The sequence below is a fragment of the Physeter macrocephalus genome, chromosome 13 (genome assembly GCF_002837175.3).
Source record: "Physeter macrocephalus isolate SW-GA chromosome 13, ASM283717v5, whole genome shotgun sequence".
Lineage (NCBI taxonomy): Eukaryota > Metazoa > Chordata > Mammalia > Artiodactyla > Physeteridae > Physeter > Physeter macrocephalus.
The window spans coordinates 19,703,129-19,730,230 of NC_041226.1; the positions used below are offsets into that span (position 1 = coordinate 19,703,129).

A 27,102-nucleotide genomic window follows, 5' to 3' on the forward strand; every position below is an offset into this window, starting at 1 on the left:
CGCGGGCCTCTCGCTGTTGTGGCCTCTCCCGTTGCGGAGCACAGGCTCCGGACGCGCAAGCTCAGCGGCCATGGCTCACGGGCCCAGCCGCTCCGTGGCATGTGGGATCTTCCCGGACCGGGGCACGAACCTGTGTCCCCTGCATCAGCAGGCGGACTCGCAACCACTGCGCCACCAGGGAAGCCCGGGAAATTGTTTTTAAAAAGCTCTTTTGAGCTATCCTGAAAACCAAATCATCCATTTATAACATGACTTCTAAGAAACAAATTCCATATTAAAAAGAACAAGTGGACAAATTTAAGGACACAGAACATATTTAAATCAACCAGATTATTTAATGATCAACAATATTTCTTAAATAGCAGCATTTTCCAGAGATCAACATATGCACTGTCCTAAAAATCACTAATTCTCAAATTTCTATTTTATCTCTTTCTTCATCTTTTTTTCTTGATGTCTGCTACCCATTTTTTGACAGTCAATTTTATAAAAGTACAAAGAATATCAATTAAACAGGGCAACGGACAGGGATAATTAAAGAGTATGAAATTAACTCCAGGCAAACTTTTTTAGCAAGTCTTTCCCCTTCCTCCATCTCTCAAAAAGATTTATTCCAGGGACTTCCCTGGTGGCACAGTGGTTAAGAATCCACCTGCCAATGCAGGGGACACAGGTTCGAGCCCTGGTCCAGGAAGATCCCACATGCCACGGAGCAACTAAGCCCATGCGCCACAACTACTGAGCCTGAGCTCTGTAGCCTGCGAGCCACAACTACTGAAGCCCATGCACCTAGAGCCCGTGCTCTCCAACAAGAGAAGCCACTGCAATGAGAAGCCCACGCAGCGCAACGAAGAGTAGCCCCCACTCGCTGCAACTAGAGAAAGCCAGCGGGCAGCAACAAAGACCCAAGACAGACAAAAATAAATAAATAAATAAACAAATTTATTAAAAAAAAAAAAAAAGATTTATTCCAGTAACTCCTTAAAAGGGTACAAAATTACCAGTGCTAGAAGCAGTGGCCAAAACAGAATTCAAGATACAGGACTGCATAAGTAGAGATAATTCATGAATTTAATAATCAGTTTTCAAACTCAAAACTTGCTTTACTCATATAGATTCAACCAATCAGATACCTTTTGAAAGTAATTAAAGTTAAATAAATATTTATGGCCAACAGGAACATGAAAAGATGTTCAACATCACTAATTATTAGGGAAATGCAAATCAAAACCACAATATCACTTCACACCTGTCAGAATGACTATTCTCAAACCATGTTGATGAGGATGTAAAGAAAAGGGAACCCTCCCACAGTACTAGTGGAAATGAAAATTGGTGTAGCAACTATGGAAAACAGTATGGAGATTCCTCAAAAAATTAAGAATAGAGCTACTATATGATCTAGCTGTTCCCCTTGTATTTATCTGAAGAATACAAAAATACTCATTTGAAAAGATACATACACCCCTGTGGTCACTGTACCATTATTTACAATAGCCAAGATATGGAAACCACCTAAAAGCCCATCAATGGACTAATGGATAAAGAATTTGTTATATATTTGTTTGAATAAATGGTACTCAGCCATAAAAAAAAAAAAGTCTTGCCATTTGCGACAACATGGATGGATCTAGGAGGTATTATGCTAAGTGAAATAAGTCAGATGGAGAAAGATAAATACCAAATGATTTTACTCATGTGGAATCTAAGAAAACAAAACAAATGAACAAACCAAACAAAAAGAGACTTATAGATACAGAGAACAGATTGGTGATTACTAGAGAGAAAGGGCTAAGGGGTGGGTGAATTGGGTGAAGGGGATTTACTGTATGGTGATCAATGGTCACTAGATTTTTGGTAATGATCTTTTAGTAGTGTATCCAGCTGTCAAATTACAATGCTGTACATGTGAAATTTATATAATATTATATACCAATTTTACCTAAATAAAAATAGGAATATCTACAAAAAAAAAGAGTGAGAAACAAATATGTGTTTTTACAGCAAAGTTATAGTTATTAGCCATAGGGTGAATGTGCTGAGTTCCATTATCTTCCTATCAAAATGAATTCTGGTAAATTCATAATTTAAAACTGAAAGAGTCTGGAGGTCATCTGATACAACTACTTCACCTTAGGTAGAAGAAACTGAAGAATTAAAAGGCTAAGTAACTTCATAAGGTCATATACGAGTTAAGGTAGTGCCAGGTAAGAATCTGGTTTTTCTGACTTATCTATTCCTTTAATGGTGGTAAGGGGAGTAGCACATGCAAAGGCCCTGCTGGAGAGAACGTGGTATACTGAAAGGATTAAACCAAATCCCAAGTGACTGAAGATCTAGGGCTGAGATCTTACATAGGCCATGATATAGCCATGTTAAGATCTGAGGAGATGTGGGAAGCCCTGAAGGATTTCAAGTAGGAGGAGAGACATGATTACATTTGCATTTCAAAAAATCCCATCCCTCTGATTATAAGGTAGAGATGCATTTGTCTTCAACAAAAAGAGAAAAACAATCACAATAAGAGCTATATTTATTCAATTGAAATTTAAAGAGATTCTCTTTTCCTTTATTTTGATTATATCCTTTCCCCCTTATTAAAATGGACTTTCTTTTTGAAACGATGGAGATGACGGATGGGAAGAATATTTTAATGTTGTTACTTGGCAAAATTAAGTGAGAAGCCCTTGTGGAGAAATTGATACATTCATATACTGCTGGTGGGAAACAAAATGGTACAACTCTAATGGATGGGAATCTGGCAATACCTAACACACACACACACACACACACACACACACACACACTCTCTCTTACCCTTTGACCCAGCATTCTCACTTCTAGGTATTTACCCTGAAGACACACTTTCAATAATATAAAAATACATAGGTACAAGGTGCAGCACTATTTGAAACTGCAAAACACTGGAAACTCCCTAGATGTCCAAGCATAGAAAATTGGTTGAATAAATTACTGCACATATACACAGTGTAGTACTATGCAGCTTTAATAAGGAATTAAAAAGAGCTCTATGAACTGATATGGAGGAGTAATTTCCATAAAGTGTTGTTAAATGAAAAAAATAAAGTGTAAAAGAGTACATATAGTACACTACCTTTTTTGAAAGAAAAAGGCAAAATAAGAAAGCATACATATATCTGCTTGTTTTACAAAAAGAAACACAAGAAACCAAAAAAAAAAAAAAAAAGGAAATAGTATAGAAGAGATATGGAAGGTTATGACACTTATCTATGTGTAAGATTTGGGGAAGCATGTTAATATTGTACATCAGGAATCAGAAAACCTTTTCTTCAAGGGTTATACGTAAATATTTTAGGCCTGCAGGCTACACAGTCCTGCTGCCACTTCTCATCTCTGCATCACAGTGCAAGAGCAGCCACAGACAACAGAAACGAGCGAGCATGGCTGCACTCCAATAAGACTGTACGTGCAAAGTCGAGTGGCTGGCCTGTGGGCTGTGTGTGCCACCTCCTGTGCTACAGTCAGAAAACTAAGGATAACACAGATGGGAGAGAAAGAGAAAATACCTAGAACTCCTTCTCTATTAGTGCCTGGCACATAACAGGTCTCTGCAATTCACTGCTGAATGAATAAACCTTAAAGTTCTATTAAAAGATGTACTGGAGTTCTAGTCAGGGCTTTGCTACAAATTAGTATAACTATGTTGACCCCTTCATCTCTTCTAAGAGGTTTGGACTAGATAACATGCAAGAGCCATGCCATGCCTCACATACTGTTTCTCATTCTAGTCAGTTAAGACGTCCATCCATTCCTTCCTTTTAATAACCACTATCACCACTGTTCCCATGTAACACTGGGACTACTGCGGTTACTCCCTCGCTCAGCCTACTTTCTAGTTTCTTCCCTCAACCCATCCAGGACAGATCAATCAGATTCACCTATTAAATCACCACTTTATGCTGGTCACTTACTGTCCAATTTTAAAAGGTGTCAGATTCTCCACTGAATGAGAGGAAAAATCCAGCTTTAAAGCACAAGATTGTCCAAAATATGGCCCTGACCTACTCAGTTTTCTGGTTTCTGTCTTCCAAACATGATTCTTCCACGGCAGGCTGGTCCCCTACTTGTCCTGTATTTATAACTCTCACTTTCTTGACTCTAGATATTTAGACACATGACACACTACTCGCTCCTCCCCCACCCCAGTCTGCCACCTTCTCTGATGAAACCCTTTCCATCCTACAAGGCCCAGTTCAACTCCTAAACAAAACTTTTGATAATGAAGGTTTTTTATTGTCTTTATCACTTATTTAGTATCTTCTTTTCTTACTGCCTTTGTTAGCTATCTTTTTACATGGGCTATGTCTTATTTTCCTAACTAGACACCTCAAGCTCCTTGAGGAAAGGGATTATGTTTTGTACTTCTTTGTATTTTCCATAGCACATAACATAGGATTAAAATAGAGGGATCAGAGATTGAAAGGAAGGGGCTTAGAGTTAAGAACAAATTAGATGTTACTTGCCTGCCAGACTGAAGATTCATTTTTAATAACCAATACTTACCTACACAGTACCTACTCTGTATTTATCAATGTCGTTCTAATAAATGGCGCATACGTACCCACACACAAAAATGCAAAGAAACTTTTATTTCACCAAACCTATAGTTCATTCAATTCTTCAAAAACCCAAGAAAAAAAAGGCAAATTTTCCTTTGTCAATAGTACTCTAATACAAGAATTCAACTCCTGCAGTTATCACCATAACTCTATTACTCGATTTATGAATCTTAAACTGTATCTGTTGAATACCCACCATTTAAATGAGGTTATACAGCTGTTAAAAGAAACTATGTCTTGAAGACATTCTTCATGGAATTATCTGACTTCTCTTTTGGAATCACTATTTTGTAGGCCTGCTGCATCCTAGGATTTTTCCAGTTTTTTTCCTCTCTGCACTCTTGTGACAGATTCACTCTTTCTTAGGTCTCATGATTTCTCCCTTCTAGGATTTCTTTTTTTTTTTTTTAATTTGCTCAAGCATATTCTCTAGTAATTTTATCTTAAAATGGATGGTTAAGAGATGAACTTTCTAAGTCCTTGCATGTCTGAAAACTGTTTCACTTTACCCTCACGTTTGACGTGTACGTCAGCTACAGAATTCTAGGTTATCAAACAACCAGTATTCCTGATAAGAACTGCAATGCTGATCTGGATCTTATTCTACTGTAAATAATTTACTTCTTCTCTCTAGAAGCTTTTTATAATTTTCTCATTGCCTATGGAATTCTGAATTTTCACCAAGATGTATCCATATTTATTCATCCTGCTTGGTACTATGAGCCCTTTCCATTTGATGCCTCCCATCTCTGACTGGCTTAGAAACTTCTTCCATTAATTTTTTTTTTTTTTTTTTTTTGCCTGCATTGGGTCTTCGTTGCTGCACGCGGGCTTTCTCTAGTTCAGGCGAGTGGGGGCTACTCTGTTGCGGTGCGCAGGCTTCTCACTGCAGTGGCTTCTCTTGCTGTGGAGCACGGGCTCTAGGCAGGTGGGCTTCAGTAGTTGCAGCACGCGGGCTCGGTAGTTGTGGTTCACGGGCTTTAGAGCACAGGCTCAGTTGTGGTGCACGGGCTTAGTTGCACCGTGGCATGTGGGATCTTCCAGGTCCGGGGCTCAAACCCGTGTCCCCTGCACTGGCAGGCGGGTTCCTAACCACTGCGCCACCAGGGAAGTCCCTCTTCCGTTAATTTTTTAAAAATTATTATTTTGTGTCCTCCATTTTCTCTGGTCTTTCTTTTAGAGATGAATACATAGATACTGAACTGAGGTACCCCAAAATACCAAAATAAGGGGACTATACCCTAGCAGCACGGTAGTTTTACGTATTTTCCTTTTAGGCAGAATCACCTTTCTATTTCTTTTTTTTTCTTCAGGTCTACTGTAGAAGTCTGGATTCACCACAATTTCTGCTCTGCTTCTCCTGCAGGCACCAGCAGGAGACCACAGCCCTGTATGTGTACACGGAAGCTGGGATAGGACCAGGCATGCATCTATATAATTTGCACACTACACAAAAGCACAGGGCTTCACTGTAAACTCTGCATAGCAAGCCAGGGGTGGTTGCATCCAGAGGGGCATCTTTTTCTAATTCACTAGTACAGAGGGAGGCGGTTCATTTTCCTGATTCCTATAAGCCGGCATGGACTGAGGTGGGGGATTGGTCCAGATGTTTCATGGACCAGTGGTTCTCAAAATGTGGTGGCTAGACCAGAATTAGCATCACCTGGAAACATGTTAGAAATACAAATTCTTGGACCCTACCCTAGAACCTTTGAGGTTAGGCCCAGGAACCTGCAATCTGTCTTTTAACAAGCCCTCCAGGCTTTTGATACATGCAAAAGTTTGACAGCCAGTGGCAGACAGCACTTTAGAAAAACTCTCCTGATTACTGCCACACTCTCTGTACCTTCTTATCAATACTTTGAACTTAGAGGCTAAGAATCCCACTTCCACTGTGGAAGTCTGCCTACTGTATCCAGTAGTTTTCTCTACTTCGTTGTATCCATCAAACAGACACCTCTTTTACTTTTTATCCTCAAAACTGAATTAACCCCTAAACTTCCCACTTCATAGTCTTGGTACTGCTGGAATTCACTGCCAAGTGGTTTTTTTTCCCTTTTCTGTCACTTCTGTAGGGTTTTGGGGGAGAAAGGAGGTAAAAATGTGTGGTCATTTTGCTATTTTAAACCAGAGATAGTCTTGTTTTTAAAAGCAATTACACAGTCTTAGTTACACAAGAAAAAGTTATACTACTTAAACCCTTTCATTGGTGCTAATAAATAACATGCAAAGGGCTTTTTCATCAAAACAAAACAAATCCTTATATTATGAACGATACAATCTTCAATTTAATTTTCTTTAAAAAATAATAATTTTCCAACTGTTTAATCAAATACTAATTGTTAGCTCATATTTTAATAGGGCATAAAAATCTATGAATCATTTTATTATAATTCTTTATTTTAAAATAAAGAAATGTATTTAATTACATGAGTTTAAAATATTTACACTGGACTAAAATTTAGGCTTTTCAGGAAAAAGGATTTTATGTATAGTATTTGATGAAAACAGAAGCAGCCATTTATTTAAATAAAAATGAATATTACTTAAAACATAGAACTAAAAAAATTACACCTTTTGAAGGGCTTCCCTGGTGGCGCAGTGGTTGAGGGTCTGCCTGCCGATGCAGGGGACACGGGTTCATGCCCCGGTCCGGGAAGATCCCACATGCCGCAGAGCGGCTGGGCCCGTGAGCCATGGTCGCTGAGCCTGCGCGTCCAGAGCCTGTGCTCCACAACGGGAGAGGCCACAAGAGTGAGAAGCCCGTGTACCGCCAAAAATTACACCTTTTCGTTTATATGTCACATACGTAACTTTTGCTGATGGCCAAAATAACTGTTTTCAAAATTGTTGTGGAAAAATTGCTATTCTTTGTGCTGTGGTCTCCTGAGACTTCTTTAGACTGAAACACACATAATATAATCTTAGCTACTTAAGAGAAGGAACAAATATGGACATGTGCTAAAAAATAAAAAAGGCCATGTATAAATAGTTTGTCTACAAGAAGTTACAGAGTTGTTCCTGGAGAAATAATTACAAAGATCAGGGATATCATTTTTGCATTATTATGGTAATTTTTACCCATCTCCATCTACTCAGGCTATTCATTCTTCATTTGAAACTGAACTGTGAAAAGGTTTATGTTCAGACAACTCTGTTTGAATACGTGAGTTAGGTCCTGGTCTAAAAGTACACAGTATTAGAAGTGTCCAGTATGCCTATTACAAAGATAATGCAAAAGCTTATATTTTCAAGAACAAGTTTATATTTTTAGGAGTTCAGTACTGGATTAGGGAATCCTACGTTCATTTTTGTTTATTACTCATGTATTAGTAAAAGATAAGTCATTTTACTTTACCTCTCATTTTAATGTTTAAGAGAAAAAAATCAAAATGGTTAAACTTAAGTTATAAAAACTAGCATTACTTAATATGTAAATAAAACTTTTAGACTATTAAATTATCTTAAAACATGGAAAGGGTAAGTATAATGACCAGATAGTAATAAAAATAATACTTATTACTTTATTAATGAGGATAAAAATGACCAGATATTAAATTCCAAAAAGGAAATGAAACAAAAGATAGCAAGATAGACTTACGTTAGTCTCTGAGAATTCTTAGAGTATAATCAAAATCTAAAAGACAAATGTTAGCCTTTGAGAATTCTTAAAGAGTATAATCAAAATCTAAGAGAAATTATCTGTTACAATTTAATGGAGGCAAGAAACAATGAAACTGAGCAAGAACAATAAAAAGTTTTTTTGAAAGAGTGAAACACAAATACAGCTGTTTCCTATTCTAAGTTTTTTTAAATCATGTTCTAAATCTAGCACATACAGGAAGACACCAAAAATACTTTTGATATTTGGGTATTTCTGACAATAACAGAAAATACTAAGAACCAATATGTAAATTAATAAAACCACAAATGCAAAGGTCACTCACATGCATTTTAAAACAGACTAGGTTGTGACAATTTAACTTTAAAAACATGACCTAAATATCTGGAAAAGATAAATGCCAAAAAGTTGGATCTATTTTATAATTAAAGGTAACTGAACTTAGATGGTTTAAGAACAATTGCCCTACAGTGGTTCTAAAATTCTACTAAACTCACCATTAATAACAGCCTCTGATTTGGCTGGAGGAATTCAGAAAATACATTAAATAGAACTGAGATCTCATAAGATACTTCTACTTTTTGTTTCTTGCACATCTAGATTCCAGAGTCCTTCCTCACTATTACAGTCAGGATATGATATGATACAAGTTTAGAGACTGAAAATTCTCAGACTATATTCAGGTAATTTTCTAACATCATGACCTTGTAGAAGATACTCTCTGACCAAGAGTACAAGTGCTTCCATTTCCACAGGTTAAGTACAGAGGATATTTCCAAGCTGTTCTTCTACAACTGCTATCTCCCTTCTTGTCTGTACTTGAATAATGAACACTGCCCTCAGGGTAATTACCGACATGATTCATAACTAAAGCACCATAACAAATTCCAACTGCAGTATAACAGAGAACACTGCCCACATTTAACAATGCTGGAATTCAGTTACACCTCTTTCTCCATGAACTTATTCCATTTTGAGAAGGCAGTGAGGGAGGGGGAGGTGCCTCGGGAGAAGAGAAGAGTTCTACATAATTGTAGTAAGCCGGTATAAACAGATCCAATACTGTTTAACCGTGTTCTCAGTTCTCTGTTCTTAGGAAATCACTGTACAGTAAAGACAATGAACTGAAGGAAACTAACAATTACTTGTGATGTTTCTAAAATGTACCATTCTCATAAATGTCCATTTATTCCTTACAACAACTCTGATAAGTATTATCATGCCCATTTTACAGATGAGAAAATCTGAGATACAGAGGTATAACTTGCTCAGAATCACACCAAAGCAAGTTACCTGGCATCTTTGAATGAACCTCAGGTCCTCCTATCTGTAAAACAGGAACAGCAGTGTTTACCTTCTGTGAAGATTAAATGAAATGTGGTGATGCCAAAGCCCAGGCTCCTCCTGCTACTGCACAGTGACACAAACACAGATAAAACATGTATAAAGAAACTAATCACGATAGTGCATATACCCAGCAGTAAACTAATACACACCATGAGGCAGCATAGAGGTTACGAGCACAGTCTCTGGAACCAGATAGTCTGAGCTAAAATTCTAGCTCTGCTATCAACTTAGTTTTGTGGGTAAGGGAAACAGTCTTAATTTCTTAATTTCTCTGTACCTCAGTTTTTTCATCTGTGAAGTGGTGATCTCCTTCAGAGTTGTGCAAAATAAATGAGTTAACACATTTCAGCATTTTTAATAGTGCCTGTATCAGCATACATGCAAAAATGTTACCTATTATGACTTCTACACTGAAATGTAATAAGCATAAGTGAGGGTCATTTTGATGCAGCTCTGTATGATGATCAGGAAAGATTCCAAAGACGTAAGCTAGTGATGAGCTTTATACAAGCACTGCTTTCTAAAGCAAGTTTCTATGAGCTACCTAAGGGACATTTCTGAGTTTGAGATTTTTTTTAATATCCCTGAATTTCTTTAGTCCCTTGTGCCAATTCATGAACAAGGAGAACGTATAGTATGGACAACGGGGGAGGGGGAAGGGAGACATGAACAGACAAGTCATGAATACTTCACTGTGTCTTCCACAGTGAACTCTAGCAATTTCTCATGTGTGTCAGTGTTCTAAAGAAAAAAGGAGACAAGTACATAAAGAAAAGAATAGACTGAGGGGTCAAGCACAGGGTTCAAGACAAGATGGCACTTGAGCAAAGGTTTAGATATGGAAAAGATTTTATGCTTAAAACCATAAACAGATCTGGATCAAGAACTCAGGCTCATGTAAACAAACATTCAATACAGGAGAAGACATGCAATAATTTATAACAGTTATCTATCTCAGTTTCTTTGGGTTTTCTGTTTGTTGTTTTTTAACATATGAGGAACAACATAAAAAACCATTTAATGCCTCATTGATTCTTCAATGGCTTAATTATGAAGAAGAGAGTTATTATTAAATTGAGCTTAGAGTCTTAGCGCTTTATAAAGCAATCATCTATCCACATTTTAGTGGATAATTATTCATATGAACTAAGTAAGTTACTATCCTTATTTTTGTGCTTTTTCTGCATATCTATACATTTTTATTTCTCTCTAGACTATTTCTCTCTAGACTACTTCACTGGAGAACACAAGGTCACTATTAAAAATTTTATTTCTAAGATATTGCCTTCCTTTATTTTCCCTTCTTGGGCTTTACATTTTTTCATTCTTATAGAAGACTTTAGGCCTGGAATCTTTCATTAAAAACTCAGAAAAAACTCAGTTTTAACATTCCATTTGACCTCATTCTCACCTTTCCCTCCAATCTCCTTGAGGGTTGATCCAAATATCTAATTTTATCAACCCTAAACTATCATGGATTCTAAAAATACGTATATTATTATATTAAAATCTCATTCTAAGAGTTACCTAAATGAAACATATAGACACAGCAGTAACTCCTTTTCAAATATAGTTTGCTCTTTTTGTAAAGTCTTCTAATCTTTTCTTCCTGAGGAATCCAGCAGATCAACAGTGAGAGTGCACTACACAAAGGAGCTGGTCAACAAAGGGTAGTACCTTCCCCCCTTCCTATTACTGACTAGCTCTAGGGCAAAACACTCACCTTGTTACTCAAGATAAAAAATGTATTATATATATTTTCACTTAGAATAAAATTTTATACTGTCTCATATTCTTGACTACATGTTATAGTGGTAATAGTGTGAATGAATAAACAGAAAAAATGTGGTACAATGAGAGGGGCACTTTACTAGACCAATGTGGAATTTGGAATCAAACCAATCTGGGTTCAAATGCCAAGTCTGTGACCTTAGACAAATTGCTTAACCTTCCTGAGCCTGTTTCCACTTTTGTAAAATGAAAATAGTATTAGTGACATCACAGATTATTATGAGAATTAAATTAGACAAATACTTTTGGTGCACAGCACATTGCAACCAGTCAAGGAGTATTAGCTGCCTTCCATCCATTGCTAATTAGCTGCCAGGTGGGACACAAATATTCTGTGTTTCTCTTTCTTCATACGGGAAATTAGATTCATGGCTACACCTACCTTGCTGATTTAGTGTAAAGAAACAACAGAGTATTTCATTTTAAAGCCCAGTAATGTAAGGTCATCTAGAATCTGGCTCTTCTAAAGAGTGGCCCATGGGCTAGCAACGTCAGAACCATCTGGGGGCCTGTGAGAAATGCTGAATTGCAAGGTCTGCCCTAGAACCACTTGATAAGAAAGTATATTTTAATAAGATCTCCATGGATATTAAAGTTTGAAAACTACTACTAAGAAAATAACCCTCAGCCTGGAAGTAAGAAAAGGACTTTATCAATAGCATTGTGCCAAAAATCCAAAAGGACAAAGGGCACTGACAATAGTGCATATTGATTTAATTAGCTTAGGAGAGCAAGTTAGAGGCAACAGGCTTCATGGTCTGGTAGAACTTGAAATAGTGAGAAATACAGAATAATTCACAAGGAAAGGGAGGGGAAAGGCAGAAAAAACTAAAACACTAGGTAAAGAGCACAATATTTTCCATAGGCAAATGAGGAGTCTAGCCCATGAATAATATATTAATGTTTATAATGATGTCCCTGGCTCAAAAAGTAAAATTACTTTAAATATTCTCTTTCAAAGACGAAAGCATGTATTCTATTTCAAAATTATTTCCCTTAAAAAAGTTGTGTGTGTGTCTACACACACACACACATACACATACATTTTACTTTCACTTATCACATAAAATTATCTGGTACATTCACTTTTGTATAATATCTCATTTATCAAGAGAGCTAGCTCTCCACTTTTCACAAGGCTAAAAACTCTAACTTTTAAGACTAAATTACTAGTCTTAAATCAGTACTCATCTACCATTCCCAATGCTGGGCCATAATTTTCCCCCAATGTACCTCATGCTAGGCTTTCCTACTTGTGTCCACATTTCCACACCTGTTGTTAAGTCTTTTCCCATCCACATATGATTGATCACTTCCTCCTTTGACCCTCATGGTTTATCTTATTTCACAGTATATTACAATGAGTTACTTTTCTACTAAGTTCCAAGCCTCTTTAAGGATAGGGGCTATCTTCCATGTCCTTAGATACCTCACAGGAGAAAGTATAATTCCTTTAAAATATCTGATATACAAATATCAGGTATGGCCCAAAGAGAACTGAGAAAAACTGAGCTAAAGGAGAATACGGAAATGAGACCTCTGTGTTACCTTTTTTTGAAAAATGTTTCTTCAAAATGTTATAGATTGTGAAGCATTCTAAAAGAATATGGATCCACCTTCAGCAGTGGCAAATAATTCTCAACACTTAAACAGTTTTGTAGACTTATAAAATATTTGAGCTAGAAATATTCAAATCTTTTGGTCTGTCTCAATTTACAAAGCAAGAAACTAAGACAAAGACATTAACTTGTACATGAAAGAGCTAGGCCCTAATGCCAGGTCTTCTGATTCCATGTCCCACATTAGGCCATACTCACTCTCACTAGATAAATGTGGTTTGCTCAAGAGATGAAAGAACTCTCTGCACACAGTAAGTGTCTGAGGAATAGTGGAAGGCTAGCAAGGTAAGGCAGGGCCAGATTATCACAACCAGAGTAAAGAGGCTACATTTTTCTACATGGGAATGCAGAGCTACTGTAGGTTCCTGAACAGGAGTATGGCATGAATAAGCATTTAGGAATATTAACTTAGCACCAAGTATAAAATAGAGAGTAGTGCCTAAGCTGGGAGACCAAGCAGGAGTCTACAATAATATGTTAAATGTAAGAACGTGATGATCTGATCTAGAGAAATGTAAACGAAGATAGATCTTTAACATAATAATGAAATAAATATAAAAGACATGGTAAAGTTTTTTGGGTTTTGGTTTCTGTTTTTTTAATAACAAGACTATATCTAACTATAGAGAAAAAGAACTAAAAAATGCTCAGTATTCAAGCCTGCATGACTTGAAAAGTAATATAAAAATATAGATATTGGGAAGCAAAGTTGTATTTAGAACAAAATAAAATAATTTCAGTTTTGAAAGGTAAAGTCAAATCTCCTAAATCACTTGAGAAGCTACTAGTTAGTTATGGGAATTAAGGGCAAGAAATTAGGAACATGTTGGGTCAGAGTGAAAGGTTAAAGCCTTAGTGATATTTTCAGAAAGAATCAGACTTTTTAAAAATAAATGTTTTCTCTTGCTGGCAAAGAGATAAATATATGGTTTTTTTAAAAAAAATAACTCATGAGGAGCTTTTAAAAACCCAACATAAAACATTTTTCATTATAGTAGCATGGCTGCTATATAAATATAGTATATGGTATCACATTACTTCACCATCCTTACCCATATTTTTAAAAAGTGTTAAACATGGCTTAATCATTATCTTACATTTCATTCACCTTCCTGAGACATAGTTCTCAGTAAAATGTAACTTTAGAAAAAAATAATGTCTGATGGTAAATACTAAAACCATTGTGCACAGTGCACCAGAGGTTAATGATCTACCATCCAAATATACAACAGATATCCTTTCTAGCTTTTTCAGAGCCACAGGCTTTTCTCCCTTTTGTGTTCATTTCCTGTCAAGTCTGACATTTCAAAGAATACCAAAGAAGCTTAAAAATTTGTTTACAAGTTTGTCATCAAATCAGGACTCTAAAAATACAAGCTATTCATTACAACTGTACTGACATGTAAAACTGGCCTTCATTTAAATTTTGGAAAAATAATAAAATGGAAACAGTTTTAATCTTTTCTTTTGTAAAAGTGCTCTGGCCAAACATTTGTGCAACTGAATGAAGAAACCTGCTAATGTTTAGTGACTACAAAAAAAACAGTACGACAAAATCCAATTTAATGAGTCAGCTATATTTGACAACATTTAAAGGAGGTTCAGTTTTCTTGTGACTTATTAAAATTAAATACAACATGGGCTCCCTGGTGGCACAGTGGTTGAGAGTCCGCCTGCCGATGCAGGGGACGCGGGTTCGTGCCCCGGTCTGGGAGGATCCCACGTGCCGCGGAGCGGCTAGGCCCGTGAGCCATGGCTACTGAGCCTGCGCGTCCGGAGCCTGTGCTCCGCAACGGGAGAGGCCACAGCAGTGAGAGGGCCGCGTACCGCAAAAAAAAAAAAAAAAAAAAAAAATTAAATACAACAGTTAATTACCAGTACTTCTATGCTCTCCATATAGTAAGTACCACTCCAAAACAATATTATTCAGAAGCTATGATGCATTTAATACAGGAAAATAGAAATGATACCCTAAATATTCTTTAAGTATACATATTTAAAAATACATTAAATACAACAGTTAATTACTAGTACTTCTATGCTCTCCATATAGTAAGTACCACTCCAAAACAATATTATTCAGAAGCTATGATGCATTTAATACAGGAAAATAGAAATGATACCCTAAATATTCTTTAAGTATACATATTTAAAAATACTTTATCAATCACTAAATACTATACATAACTCTTTCGGCTGTGATGAAGGAACAGAGACCAGATTTGTCTCAACTACAAAATCGAACAACATAAATGAAATAATAGTTTTCAGACAGTGAACAACAAACAGTATAGGACAGTAATCTCTGAGAGAAAGAAAGCAAATGGTAAGCCCCACCTTTGCCTGGAGACAGTTCCCAGGCTACAACACAGGGAGGAGAAACTGAAATAGATCCCAGTGGTCTGCCTGGTTGGAAAAAACAGAGTTGAGAATTCAAGAAAGCTAAGGCGGCTAAAATTAACAGGACAGAATAGCAGAGCAGAGAGTTACACAGAAAGGAGAGAGCTGCAAAGAGAGAGCTCCAGGAGTCTGCAGAGGGTTACTCTCAAGTTTCACCCTAGTACTGATCAGTGCATGAAAACTACCCAAAGCCAGAAAAAGAACCATTCCAGGAGCTGACATAGGGCCAAGAAGAATTTTAATTTCCACTAGCCAGGGTGGAAAAACCTTGTAATATATGGACATCAGGTAGAGTACTCAGAAGGGGACTGCCTCAACAGTGGGGAAAAATTAGTCATAGATTAAAGACTGCCCTGGCTTTGTCTATAAACAACAACAAAAGTCTTTAAAGGATCAAACTGTTTCCAAGTAACTAAATTGAGTCCCAAAGCACAGCTCGAGAATAGTGAAAGGAATATAAAAATATCCAGGACCCAGTAAGGTAAAATTCACAATGTCTGGCATCCAATAAGAAGTCATCAAGCAGGCAAGAAAAACCAAAAAACAAAAAAACAAACCAGAAAAACATGACCCTTAAAAGGAGAAGTATCAGTTAACAGAAACAGTGCTAAAAAGACATAGATGTTAGAATTAGTAAATGGGAACTTTAAAACAATTATTATAACTATATTCCATATGTTTAAGAAGGTAAAGGAAAGCACAAACATCTTAAAGAGAGATATGGAAGATTTAGAAAAGGATTCAAGCCAAACTTCTAGAGATGAAAAATATAGTACCTAAGATTAAAAATACAGTAGATAGAATTAATAGCAAATTAGACATTTTAGCAGAAAAAATTAATGAACTTGAAGACATAGCTATAGAAACTATTTCAAATGAAACAGAAACAAAAACATCTGGAACCAAAAAAAAAAGAAAGAAGAATAGAGCATCATGATGTGAGCTGTGGGACAACTTCAAGTGACCTAATACATGTGTGACTGGAATCCCTGAGGGAAGGGGTGGGAGGAGTCAACAAAAACATTTTAAGAAAATAATGGCCTCAAATGTCCAGATTTGATGAAACCTATAAGCTCACCTTTCGAAGCAGAACTCCAAACAAGAGAAACATGAAGAAAACTAAACCAAGGCACACCATAATCAAATTGCCTAAAACCAGTGATAAAGAGCTGCTGTGTAAGAAGCACAACTACTCTAAAACCAAAATGCTATCAGATGCATAGTTTCTCATATGAGAAGCCCAGAAGGATGAGATGAGGAGGGAAAAAGAAAGAAAGGAAGGGAGAGGTGAGCACATACCAAGAAGCAGCAAGGTTCCAGACTTGTGAGTTAAGAAGCATCTTGGAAGTGGATCCCGCCTCAGACACCAGCTGATACTACAGGGTCAGGGATGAACTGCCCAGTCAAGCTCCTCCCAAATCCGTGACCCACAGAATCATGAGCAAAATAAAATGATTGTTTTAAGCCACTAATGTGTCATCCAGCAATAGATAACACTTCTAATGGCTCTTTTCTGTCAACATTTAATCCTTCCTTTCCCATCTTAAAAACTAATCTTCCCTCCACCTCACATACCTCCAGCTATACGTTTACTTCCCTTCTCAGACAAGACTGATGAAAACTATCTATAATGACTGTCTCCACTTTATCTCTCACTCACATCTCATCAAAATTCCACTGCAATCTACTCCTGCCCCCACCACTTCTTGTAACAGTCCTCGCTACCTTCACCAGTGGCTTCCTTTGTTGCTGGAACTAATGAACACTCTTCAGTTCTTACTGACTGCTCCTACAGTATCTGAAACAGCAAGCACTCACTCAGACCTTTTAGTACCCTCTCTTTGAGAAAGAGAGTATGACACCACTTCTGATACTCCTCCTGTCTCTGAGGAGGAATATCAGATTCCTCAATTTCTTTTATAGGCTTCTCTTTTCTGTCTATCCCTCAAATGCTGAAGTTCCTCAGGATTCTATCTTTAATATTACCAGATGCATAGGTCCCCTACAAAAGGTTTGTATTTGAGGAATTAGCATAATGAGATTTGTTCTGCATTTATGAAAAAATTTCTCTGGTGGCTGTGAAATAGTATTAAGGCAGCAAGAGATGTGGGGAGATCAACAGGAAAAGTCCACAGTCGCCCACAAAAAGGACCATTTAGAGAATAACGTACCTGGTCTACTTCGGTTTACAAAGATTTTATCGAAAAAATCAGATACAGTTTGAATATACTGAAAGTAAAATATCCAAATCTCACCTCATCATTTGCTGGCATTATAAACTGCTTAGCAGATTTAAGAGGTCTAAACATCTGGAAGTCATTCAATCTAACGCTTAGGTATGGTTTATTTTAAACCACTTCTAATCCTCCAAATTTCCAGAGAACAAGATTTCACTAGGTTTTTCAATAGATTGTTTAGCATTTTACATTCATATATTGCCTGTTAATCTCTCTGGGATCAAAAGAAACAGAAGTGTACTTATTCTTTCTTAAAGTTATTCTGTTCTTGATTTATCTCTCAAGATTGTGAAGTAAAAATACTGAACCCTTTCCCCACGCAACCATTAAAAATACAATGATGTTCTTTCTTTCATTAAATTATCAACAGGTAAAAGTAAGTAATATATCACTTGATGTTGCCCTAGGTAAACAACACTGAATATGTTCTTATAAATCACTACAGTTTAACGAGAGACTCTTATTATAATACAGACTCAAAAAACCCTGAAAGTTTGCTCTGATTCTTGATCTGGATTTTGATATCATGGGTGTGTTCAATTGCTCTGATTCTTGATCTATTGTAAATGTTGGTAATGTGGGTATATTTAGTTTGTAAAAAATCCTTTGAACTACAACTTGTGATATGTACTTTTCAGTATATATGTTATACTTCAATAAAGAAAAAAATCCTAAAGCCTGTGAAAGCTCAAATAGATCTACAGTATGTCTCTTCTCTAAAATGTCAATTATTCTCACAGGAAAAATTCACATATTTTGTTTGTGCAGGATGACTTATCTTCACAGTTACCCACTACCACTCCATTCTTTACAATTAAAACAGTAGTATGTGTTGATTTTTTAAAAATCCAAACATTAAAAACCATCTATAATTTCATCCCCTAGAAATACCACATTTAGAATTTAAATTCAGAGGCTTATTATGACTTCCACATCATCCTATTATTAAAAAATTATACCCTTTTCCAGACTTTGTGCATGTCACTTTTTCTCCAAAAATTCTCAAAAATAAAGGAATATTGTTCTGAATCCTAGAACCCCAGTAACTGAACTGAACAGGCTTGAGCACAAGCAGTTGTTAAACCATACATTTCTACTATTTCCTCCACAATTTTCAGAGGCCATGTCCTTTCTATATCCTCACAATGTCTATCTCAATGCAAGGCATACAGCAGATGTGTACTGATGGAAATAAAAGTAGTTCTCTAAAAGAAATGAGAATAGTCACTTTCAGATGATACAGTGATGTCTTGATTTCAATTTCTAGGAAGAGAGGGCATAACAGCCTCTGAAAAGTACTCTATCTGCTTGTTTCATTTATTGATCTATTTATTTAATTTTGCTACTTTCATTTAACCTTCGGATTCTGAGAGTTTTCTCCTAACCACTCCTTTTCTTCTACAGTGAAAGTTCCTGTATAAAGGAGTTACCCAATTCAATCTTAGCAATACAATGCCTTTCTATCAACTTCCCATACTTCTCTCCTTTTCTATCCACTCTGTCTATACAGCAATACAAGAAAAGCACTAAGAAACAAGTTACTCTTAGCCATTACATTTTTAAAACATCAAAAAACTAAAACTTGGTTTACATGTACAGATTAGGATTCTAATATAACTAAAGTCTTAATTTTTCTATTGCCATTTCTATATACTGATAAAAATGAAAAGATATATGCTTAGCATGCAACAGTTTCAGAAGAAACTAACTCCATATTAATCTACAAACCTGATGATTAACAAAGTATTACCCAACTATGAAGATTTAAAGAGCACAACAGAAGAACTTCATTTAAATATTTTACTATTACTACATAGGAAATGTCACCTTTACTAAAATAAAGCCTTATCAATAGCTTATATGCTATAAATAGACTACCTAGAGAATACGCATTGTGCCCTTAAAATGCTATAAACAATAACTATAGTTGTGTAGATTTTTGGATTACCTTTAACAATGGGACAAAAAAATCAGATTAAATTGAACTAAAAATCTGTATTTTTACATCATCTCAATAGCATAATCTCAATTTTTTTCATCATTCTGTTGAAATTTTAAGAGCAGACATTTAAATTTTCATACATGACACCTCTATTTTAAATAAAGTTCCCAAATACTTTAAAGAATTCTGCTTTGTTTTGAAGTGCCAAGCTTTAAGAAAAGCTATTCATAAATAAATCCCTATATCAGACAGTCTGGGGAGCTCAAAGAAAACTCCATTCTAATATTCCACTTGCTTCTTGGGCTATACACTGAGACTACATTATTCATTAAATTGCATATTTGTTCTTGAGGTAAATGTTAACAAATACCTCTCACTAACAGATAACTGTTATCCATATGCATATGAGTATCTTTAACTGTTTTAGCTAGTTACTTACTGAGAGCCACGCAAGGGATTCCATGATTCGATGTTCACATCGTTCTAAATGTTTAATCATTTCTCTGGTCAAGTTGGCTTCTGCTTTGATAAAACTTTCAATCACCTTGTAAAAATCAAAAGCTTTTAAATTAAGTACATTCAGAATCCAAGGGAAGGACAAATCTGTTCCAGTATCCAGATTCTGAGATGTACTTCCTAAAAATGAAAGAAAAACGTAACTTAGGTATGAAATGTTAAGCCTTGAATGACATATTTTTCGGTTTGAAGGTTTTATCAAACAAAAAATTAAAACACAGTAGAAAGGCTAAACAAAAATTTTTATTTAGAACAGAATTTTTTATTCTGGGGTCCACAGACTCCTAGGAAATAGGTTTCCAAAGTTTGAGTGTATGTGCATATATGTCTTTCCTGGATAGAAGGCTCACAGCTTATATCAAATTTTCAAAGGTTTAAACACCCTAAACTTGTATCCGGGACACGTTTAACATCTAACCAGCAATGCATTAGTATATCCATTTTAACTGTCTCATTAATCCTTGATTAAGAGAGGAAGTGATTCTTTAAGATTTTGATAATTTGATTGGTTAGAAAATATCTGTTTTAATTATGCATTTCTTGGTTATAAATGAGGATTCACAGTTGTCCATATTTGTTTACTAATTTGTTTCTCTTTTATTATATATTTGTATCCTTAAATTTTCTTTTTGTTTTTTGCAAACAAAACTTTTTTCTGACATTTGCAACATTATTTGCAAAATAATACATGTTTTAAATTATATTTTAAAAAAACACTATTGGTGGCCTCTGTTCTGTTTATCTGGTGGATTCTAGCTCCAACCTTTGGTCTCATAACCACAGAATATATATGTAGCAGTACTTCCATATCAGTGGAAGCTGCTCAGTAGTACTCCTCAGGCATTTTACAGTCTCAGAAGTCTTTGAAGAGGTTTCAGTAGGTATATTTCCTGGATTCAAGATAGCCCAGAATAGGAGTCTAGTGAAACTATTCCCAAGATGACATGAAATAATTCAGGTTAATAAACCACTTTATGGTGACCACATTACAGTGACCAATTACATTCTTCAGTATATACTGATCTAAAATATGCATTTCTTCTCCTTAACTCCTTAACTTCTCCATTCCCCCCACCACAAAAACCCATAACACACATTAGGTAAGTTTTTTCTAACTTTAAATTGAACTAAAATGTTTATTTACTAAAATTTAACTTACTGCTATATGTAGCCATTACAACCTCAAGAGCGCATGCCAACAAAGACATATGAAAGATGTTGTCATTCAGGAGTTTGCTAAAGGAAAAAAAAGAATGATTTTGTAACATTTACTTTAAAAAAAAGAAGAAATTGTTTTACTAAAACAAAAATTTACCTAAAATTTTGAATGGATAATCGTTCTTCTTCCTAAAACAGATTAAAAAAAATTAACTGAAGCCTTCATGTCAGCATTAAATTTTTTTTCTATTATGTTCTTTTTAACTTACTGATTTAAGCATGGATTCCATTACTCGGTAATACAATCGGACTCCAAGTTTGTATCGCTACAAAGAAAGAAAAAAAATTAGATCCCACTATTTTAGGAAACCATAACAATTACTAATTTTTTAAGTTTTCTCTTGAGACACACTCCTGACCCTTCTTAGGAATATGGCTACCAAGAGATCACAAAAGCTTGCTTATCTAAAACTCAAGATTTAAGTATAAAATGATGGTTTTAACATTCCTGATAAATTTTCAAGAGGAGGGGTCCAGTATTTGGTTTTCTATCATTCCACTTCAGTCTACATCATTCAACAGATATATGTGTACTAAGAATATATTACGTACCTGGTACTATTTTAACCATTTTACATACTAATGTAATACTTCTTGTGACCTAGAACAAGTATTTTCAAGATAGCTCTCCAGGATTAAGAGAATAGTCTCTTTCTATAAAACTGGTCAAAGGCAAAAATCAGACCTACCTGATCTTATAAGCAAAAAGTTATCAAATGACTAGTTTTCATTAGTCCAAAGAACAGTCAAATTTTAGATAAACACACACACACACACACACACATACACACACACACCAAAATCCTTCATTCCAAATTATGAGTACAAATTTCATATTAACCAAAAAGAACTTTTAAATATAATGGTTTAAAACACAGATGGAATCAAAATATAACCTCACTACACCGAAATAAATGTGTATAGTAGATTACAGTTTTCAAATACATTTTATATATTACCTCATTAATGCCACAGAGCAAAGCAGAGCAAATATAGAAACCTGAACCTCAGAGAAGTTAGATGACAGCTCATATATGATAGAACCAGATATAAACCCAGGGCTCTGATCCAGAGCCCACTGGCTTACCAAATATTAGTTTTAGATTTTCTGAAATAATAACAGCAATAGTAAAAACAACATCATTTAATAATATCACTGATAAATGGCATGTATGATTCCATTTGTATAAGTATATGCATACATGAATATTCATATATGTAAAAGTTAAAGAATATACACCAAAAACTTAATGTTAGCAAGATTTTGATATTTTTCTTACAGTATTTTTTAAATTTTCTACAATTCTTCTAAAATTTTCTGCATGTTTACTTTCGGTTTCTGGAATGGAGTGAGGGGAGCTGTCCCATAAAGCTTTCCATAAATAGCAGCATACACAAGCAGCTGGCATATGGTATCTGCCAATATTTTATACTATTGGACAGATACTATTATAGCATTTATACAATTGGGACAGATGTTGCATTTGAAATTATTTACTATATAGTGGCACTAATCAAAGTGAACTCAAGTTACCTGGGATCCAATTTCCATACATCCCTGTCCCACAGCTTTAGCAAATTTCTCTTTAAAGATGTACCCAATATCCTTCACTCTTTTCAGGATACTTTCCTTTGGATTCACTGTGCAATTCTTTAAGAAGGAAAAACATGAATTAACATTGAGAATACTGTTTAATCAGAGAATTAACATTTTCTGTTCTATAGTACATGACTTATCACTCCCAATTGTTTATACTGTGGAAACACTTCCACAATAAACTAGGTAAATACAACTACTGAAAATATGAGGAACATAAAGGATTCCATTCTGGGATAATAGTGACCAAAAAATACTAGAGTACAACTAAAAAACTCTATTATTTAAATTTTCTGCTGGCAAGTTAGGGAAGAACAGATTTGTTAGCCCTTTCCATTATCCATCAAAAACAGCCTCACAGATATTACAATTGATACCACAGAAATACAAATGATCATAAGAGACTACTATGAACAACTGAATGCCAACAAACTGGACAACCTTGAACAAATGGATAAATTCTTAGAAACATACAACCTTCTAAGGTTGAATCATAAGGAATAGAAAATCTGAAAAGACTAAATTACTAGTAAGAAGAATGAATAGGTAATCAAAAACCTCCCAATAAATAGAAGTCCAGGACCAGATGGTTTCACTGGTGAATTCTATCAAACATTAAAAGAAGAATTACTACCAATCCTTCTCAAACTATTCCAAAAAACAGAAGATGAGGGAACACTCCCAAACTCATTTTATGAGGCCAGCATCACCCTGATACCAAAACAAGGACACCACAAGGAAAGTAAATTATAGGCCAATATCCCTCCTGAATACAAATGCAAAAATCCTTAACAAAATATCAGCAAACCAAATTCAAGAATACATTAATATTCTTGAAAGGATCTTATACCATGATCAAGTGGGATTTATCCCAGTGATGGTTCCATATTTGCAAATCAATCAATGATATGCCATATTAACAAAATAAAAGATTAAAATTATGTGATCATCTCAATAGATGCAGAAAAAGCATTTGACAAAATTCAACACCGATTTATGATAAAAACTCTTAACAAAGTGAGTATGGAAGGAATGTACCTCAACATAATAAAGGCCATACATGACAAGCCCACAGCTAACATCATACTCAACAGTGAAAAGCTGAAAGCTTTTCCTCTAAGGTCAAGAACAACACAAGGATGCCCACTCTTGCCACTTTTATTCCACATAGTATTGGAAGTCTTAGAGCAGTTAGGCAAGAAAAAGAAATAAAATGCATCCAAATTGGAAAGGAGGTAAAACTGTCATTATTTTCAGATGACATGATATTATATATAGAATACCTTAAAGACTCCACAAAAAAACTGTTAGAACTAACCAAAAAAAAAATCAGTAAAGTTGCAGGATACAAAATCAACATACAGAAATCAGTTGTATTTCTATACACTAATAACAAACTATCAGAAAGAGAAATTAAGAAAACAATCACATGTACAGTTATATCCAAAATAAATCTAGGAATAAATTTAACCAAGAAGGTGAAAGATCTGTACAATGAAAACTTAAGACCCTAATGAAAGAAACGTTAAAAGACACACATAAATGCAAAGCTACTGCATGCTCATGGAGTGGAAGAATTAATATTGTTAAAATGCCCATACTACCCAAAGCAATATACAAATTCAATAAACTTCTTGTCAAAATTCCAAGGTATTTACACAGAAATAGAACAAACAATTCAAAACTGCGTACAGACACAAAAGACCCCAAATAGCCAAAGCAATCCTGAGAAAGAAGAACAAAGCTGGAGGCATCAAACTATATTATAAAGCTACAGTAATCAAAAGAGTTTGTTATTGATATAAAAACAGAGATCAATGGAACAGAATAGAGAGCCCAAAAATAAACCCATGCACAAGATCAATTAATTTATCACAAAAGAGCCAAGAATATACAGTAAGGACAGTCTCTTCAATAAATGTGTTCGTAAAACTGGATAGCCAGTTTCAAAAAAATGAAATTATACCGCTGTCTTACACCACACACAAAAATTAACTCAAAATGGATTAAAGATCTGAACATAAGACCTGAAACCATGAAATTCTTAGAAGAAAACATGGGTGGCAAGCTCCTTGTCATTAGTCTTGGAGATGGTATTTTGGAATTGACTCTGGAAGAAAAGGCAGCAAAAGCAAAATAAACAAGTGGGACTATTTCAAACCAAAATACTTCTGCACAGTGAAGGAAACTATCAACAAAAAGAAAAGGCCACCTACTGGATGGGAGAAGATATTTGCAAACAATATATCTGATAAAGGGTTACTATCCAAACATACAAAGAACTCATACAACTCAACACCAAAAAAACAAACTAGCTGATTAAAAAAATGGGCAGAAGAACTGAATACACATCTTTCCAAAGAAGACATACAGATGGCCAGCAGTCACATGAGATGCTCAACATCACTAATCATCAGAGAAATGCAAATCAAAACCATTATGAGATATCACCTCACGTCTGTCTAATGGCTATTATCAAAAAGCGAACAAATAACAAGTGTTGGCGAGGGTGTGGAGAAAAGGGAACCCTCATGTGCTGTTGGTGGGATTGTAAATTGGTGCAGCCACTGTGGAAAACAGTTTGGAGGCTCATCAAAAAATTAAAACCAGAACTACCATACAATCCAGCAATTCCACTTCTGGGTATTTATCCGAAGAAAATGAAAACACTTAATTTGAAAAGATATGCACCCCTATGTTCATTGTAGCGTTATTTACAATAGCCAAGAACAGAAGCAACCTAGGTGCTCATTGATAGATGAATAGATAAAGACGTGGTATATATATATACAATGGAATATTATTTGGCCATAAAGAAAAAACAAATTTTGCCACTTGTGACAACAACAAGAATGGACCCAGAGAGTATTATGCTAAGTGAAGTAGATCAAAGAAAGCAAATACTGTATGATTTCACTTATATGTGAAATCTTAAAAGAAAAACACAAATGAACAAACACAACAAAATAGAAACGGAGTCATAGAGATAGAGAACAAACAGGTGGTTGCCAGAAGGGAGGGATGTGGGGAAAGAGAGAAACAGATGAGGGAGATTAAGGGGTATCAACTTCTGATTACAAAATAAATGAGTCACAGGTATGAAATGTACAGTGTAGGGAATACAGTCAATAATTATATCTCTGTACAGAGACAAATGATAACTAGACTTACCGTGGTGATCATTTTGAGATGTACAGAAATATCGAATCACTATACTGTGCACCAGAAATTAACCCAGTGTTGTAGGTCAATTATACTTCAAAAAGAAACAAACTCATAGAAAAAAGATCAAATTTGTAGTTACTAGAGGCGGGGGGGTGGGTAGGGGAAGGGGGAACTGAATGAAGGCAGTCAAAAGGTACAAACTTCCATTTATAAGGTAAATAAGTACTAGGGATGTAATGTACAACATGATTAATATAATTAACACTGCTATATGCTATACATTAAAGTTGTTGAGAGTAAATCCTGAGAGTTCTCTTCACAAGGAAAAAAATTTTTGTTCTATTTCTTTTACTTTGTATCCAAATGAGATAATGGATGTTCACTAAACTTACTGTGATGATAATTTCATGATGTATGTAGGTCAACCCATTATGCTGTATACCTTAAACTTAAACAGAGCTGTACATCAAGCATATCTCAATAAAACTGGAAGAAAAAAATGTCTATAGCTTCTAAGATTTTACTTACACACAGAAGAAAAGATGGCATTAATTTTTTAAATGAAGACACCTGAACTAATAAAGAAGCAAATTCAAAGAAAAACTTAATGGTCTTCAAGATATGCCCACTCTGAGATAGGCCATTTGTAGTGTACATAAAACTTTGCAGTTAAACTGTTGCACTTCATTTAATGTTAAGCTTTAAACTGAGCTCTGGAAAATGTCTTTGAGGCAGAATTTTCTACCCAACTGAAGTAGTTTAAAATAAAAAAGACTTCCTACACACTCCAAATGTTGGAGGAAATATTAAAAACAATATTTAAGAAGAGAGAGATTATCATTCTTTTTACTTCTACCATTACCCCTTCTAAAAGTTCTAAGTAACTGGGTAGCTATGTTTGGAAAATATTCTTGTGCTACAGATAACCCACAAATAAAAGCAACTTTATGCAAACTGGACAAACAAAATCAGTTTTGAGCCAACACAATCATGAATATGATGACAGAAAATACTCTGTTAATTCTTGGGGGGGTGGAAATATAAACA

The 27,102-nt window shown here is 35.3% G+C and overlaps 1 protein-coding gene across 7 annotated transcripts in view; it reads right to left on the reverse strand.

Annotated features, from left to right (window-relative positions):
• The window catches only part of RB1 (RB transcriptional corepressor 1), a 133,852-nt gene that overhangs the window by 47,682 nt on the left and 59,068 nt on the right, over window positions 1-27,102 (reverse strand). For all 7 annotated transcript variants that reach the window (XR_008618959.1, XR_008618958.1, XR_008618957.1 and 4 more), the window contains 5 exons: window positions 22,828-22,944; window positions 21,503-21,559; window positions 21,391-21,422; window positions 21,235-21,311; window positions 19,999-20,195 (listed from right to left, as the gene is read on the reverse strand). Coding sequence is in view for 1 of the 7 variants with exons in the window: in XM_028497303.2 (XP_028353104.1) it covers window positions 19,999-20,195; window positions 21,235-21,311; window positions 21,391-21,422; window positions 21,503-21,559; window positions 22,828-22,944 (480 nt within the window). In the remaining 6 variants the exon portion in view is untranslated. The remainder of the gene's footprint in view (window positions 1-19,998; window positions 20,196-21,234; window positions 21,312-21,390; window positions 21,423-21,502; window positions 21,560-22,827; window positions 22,945-27,102) is intronic.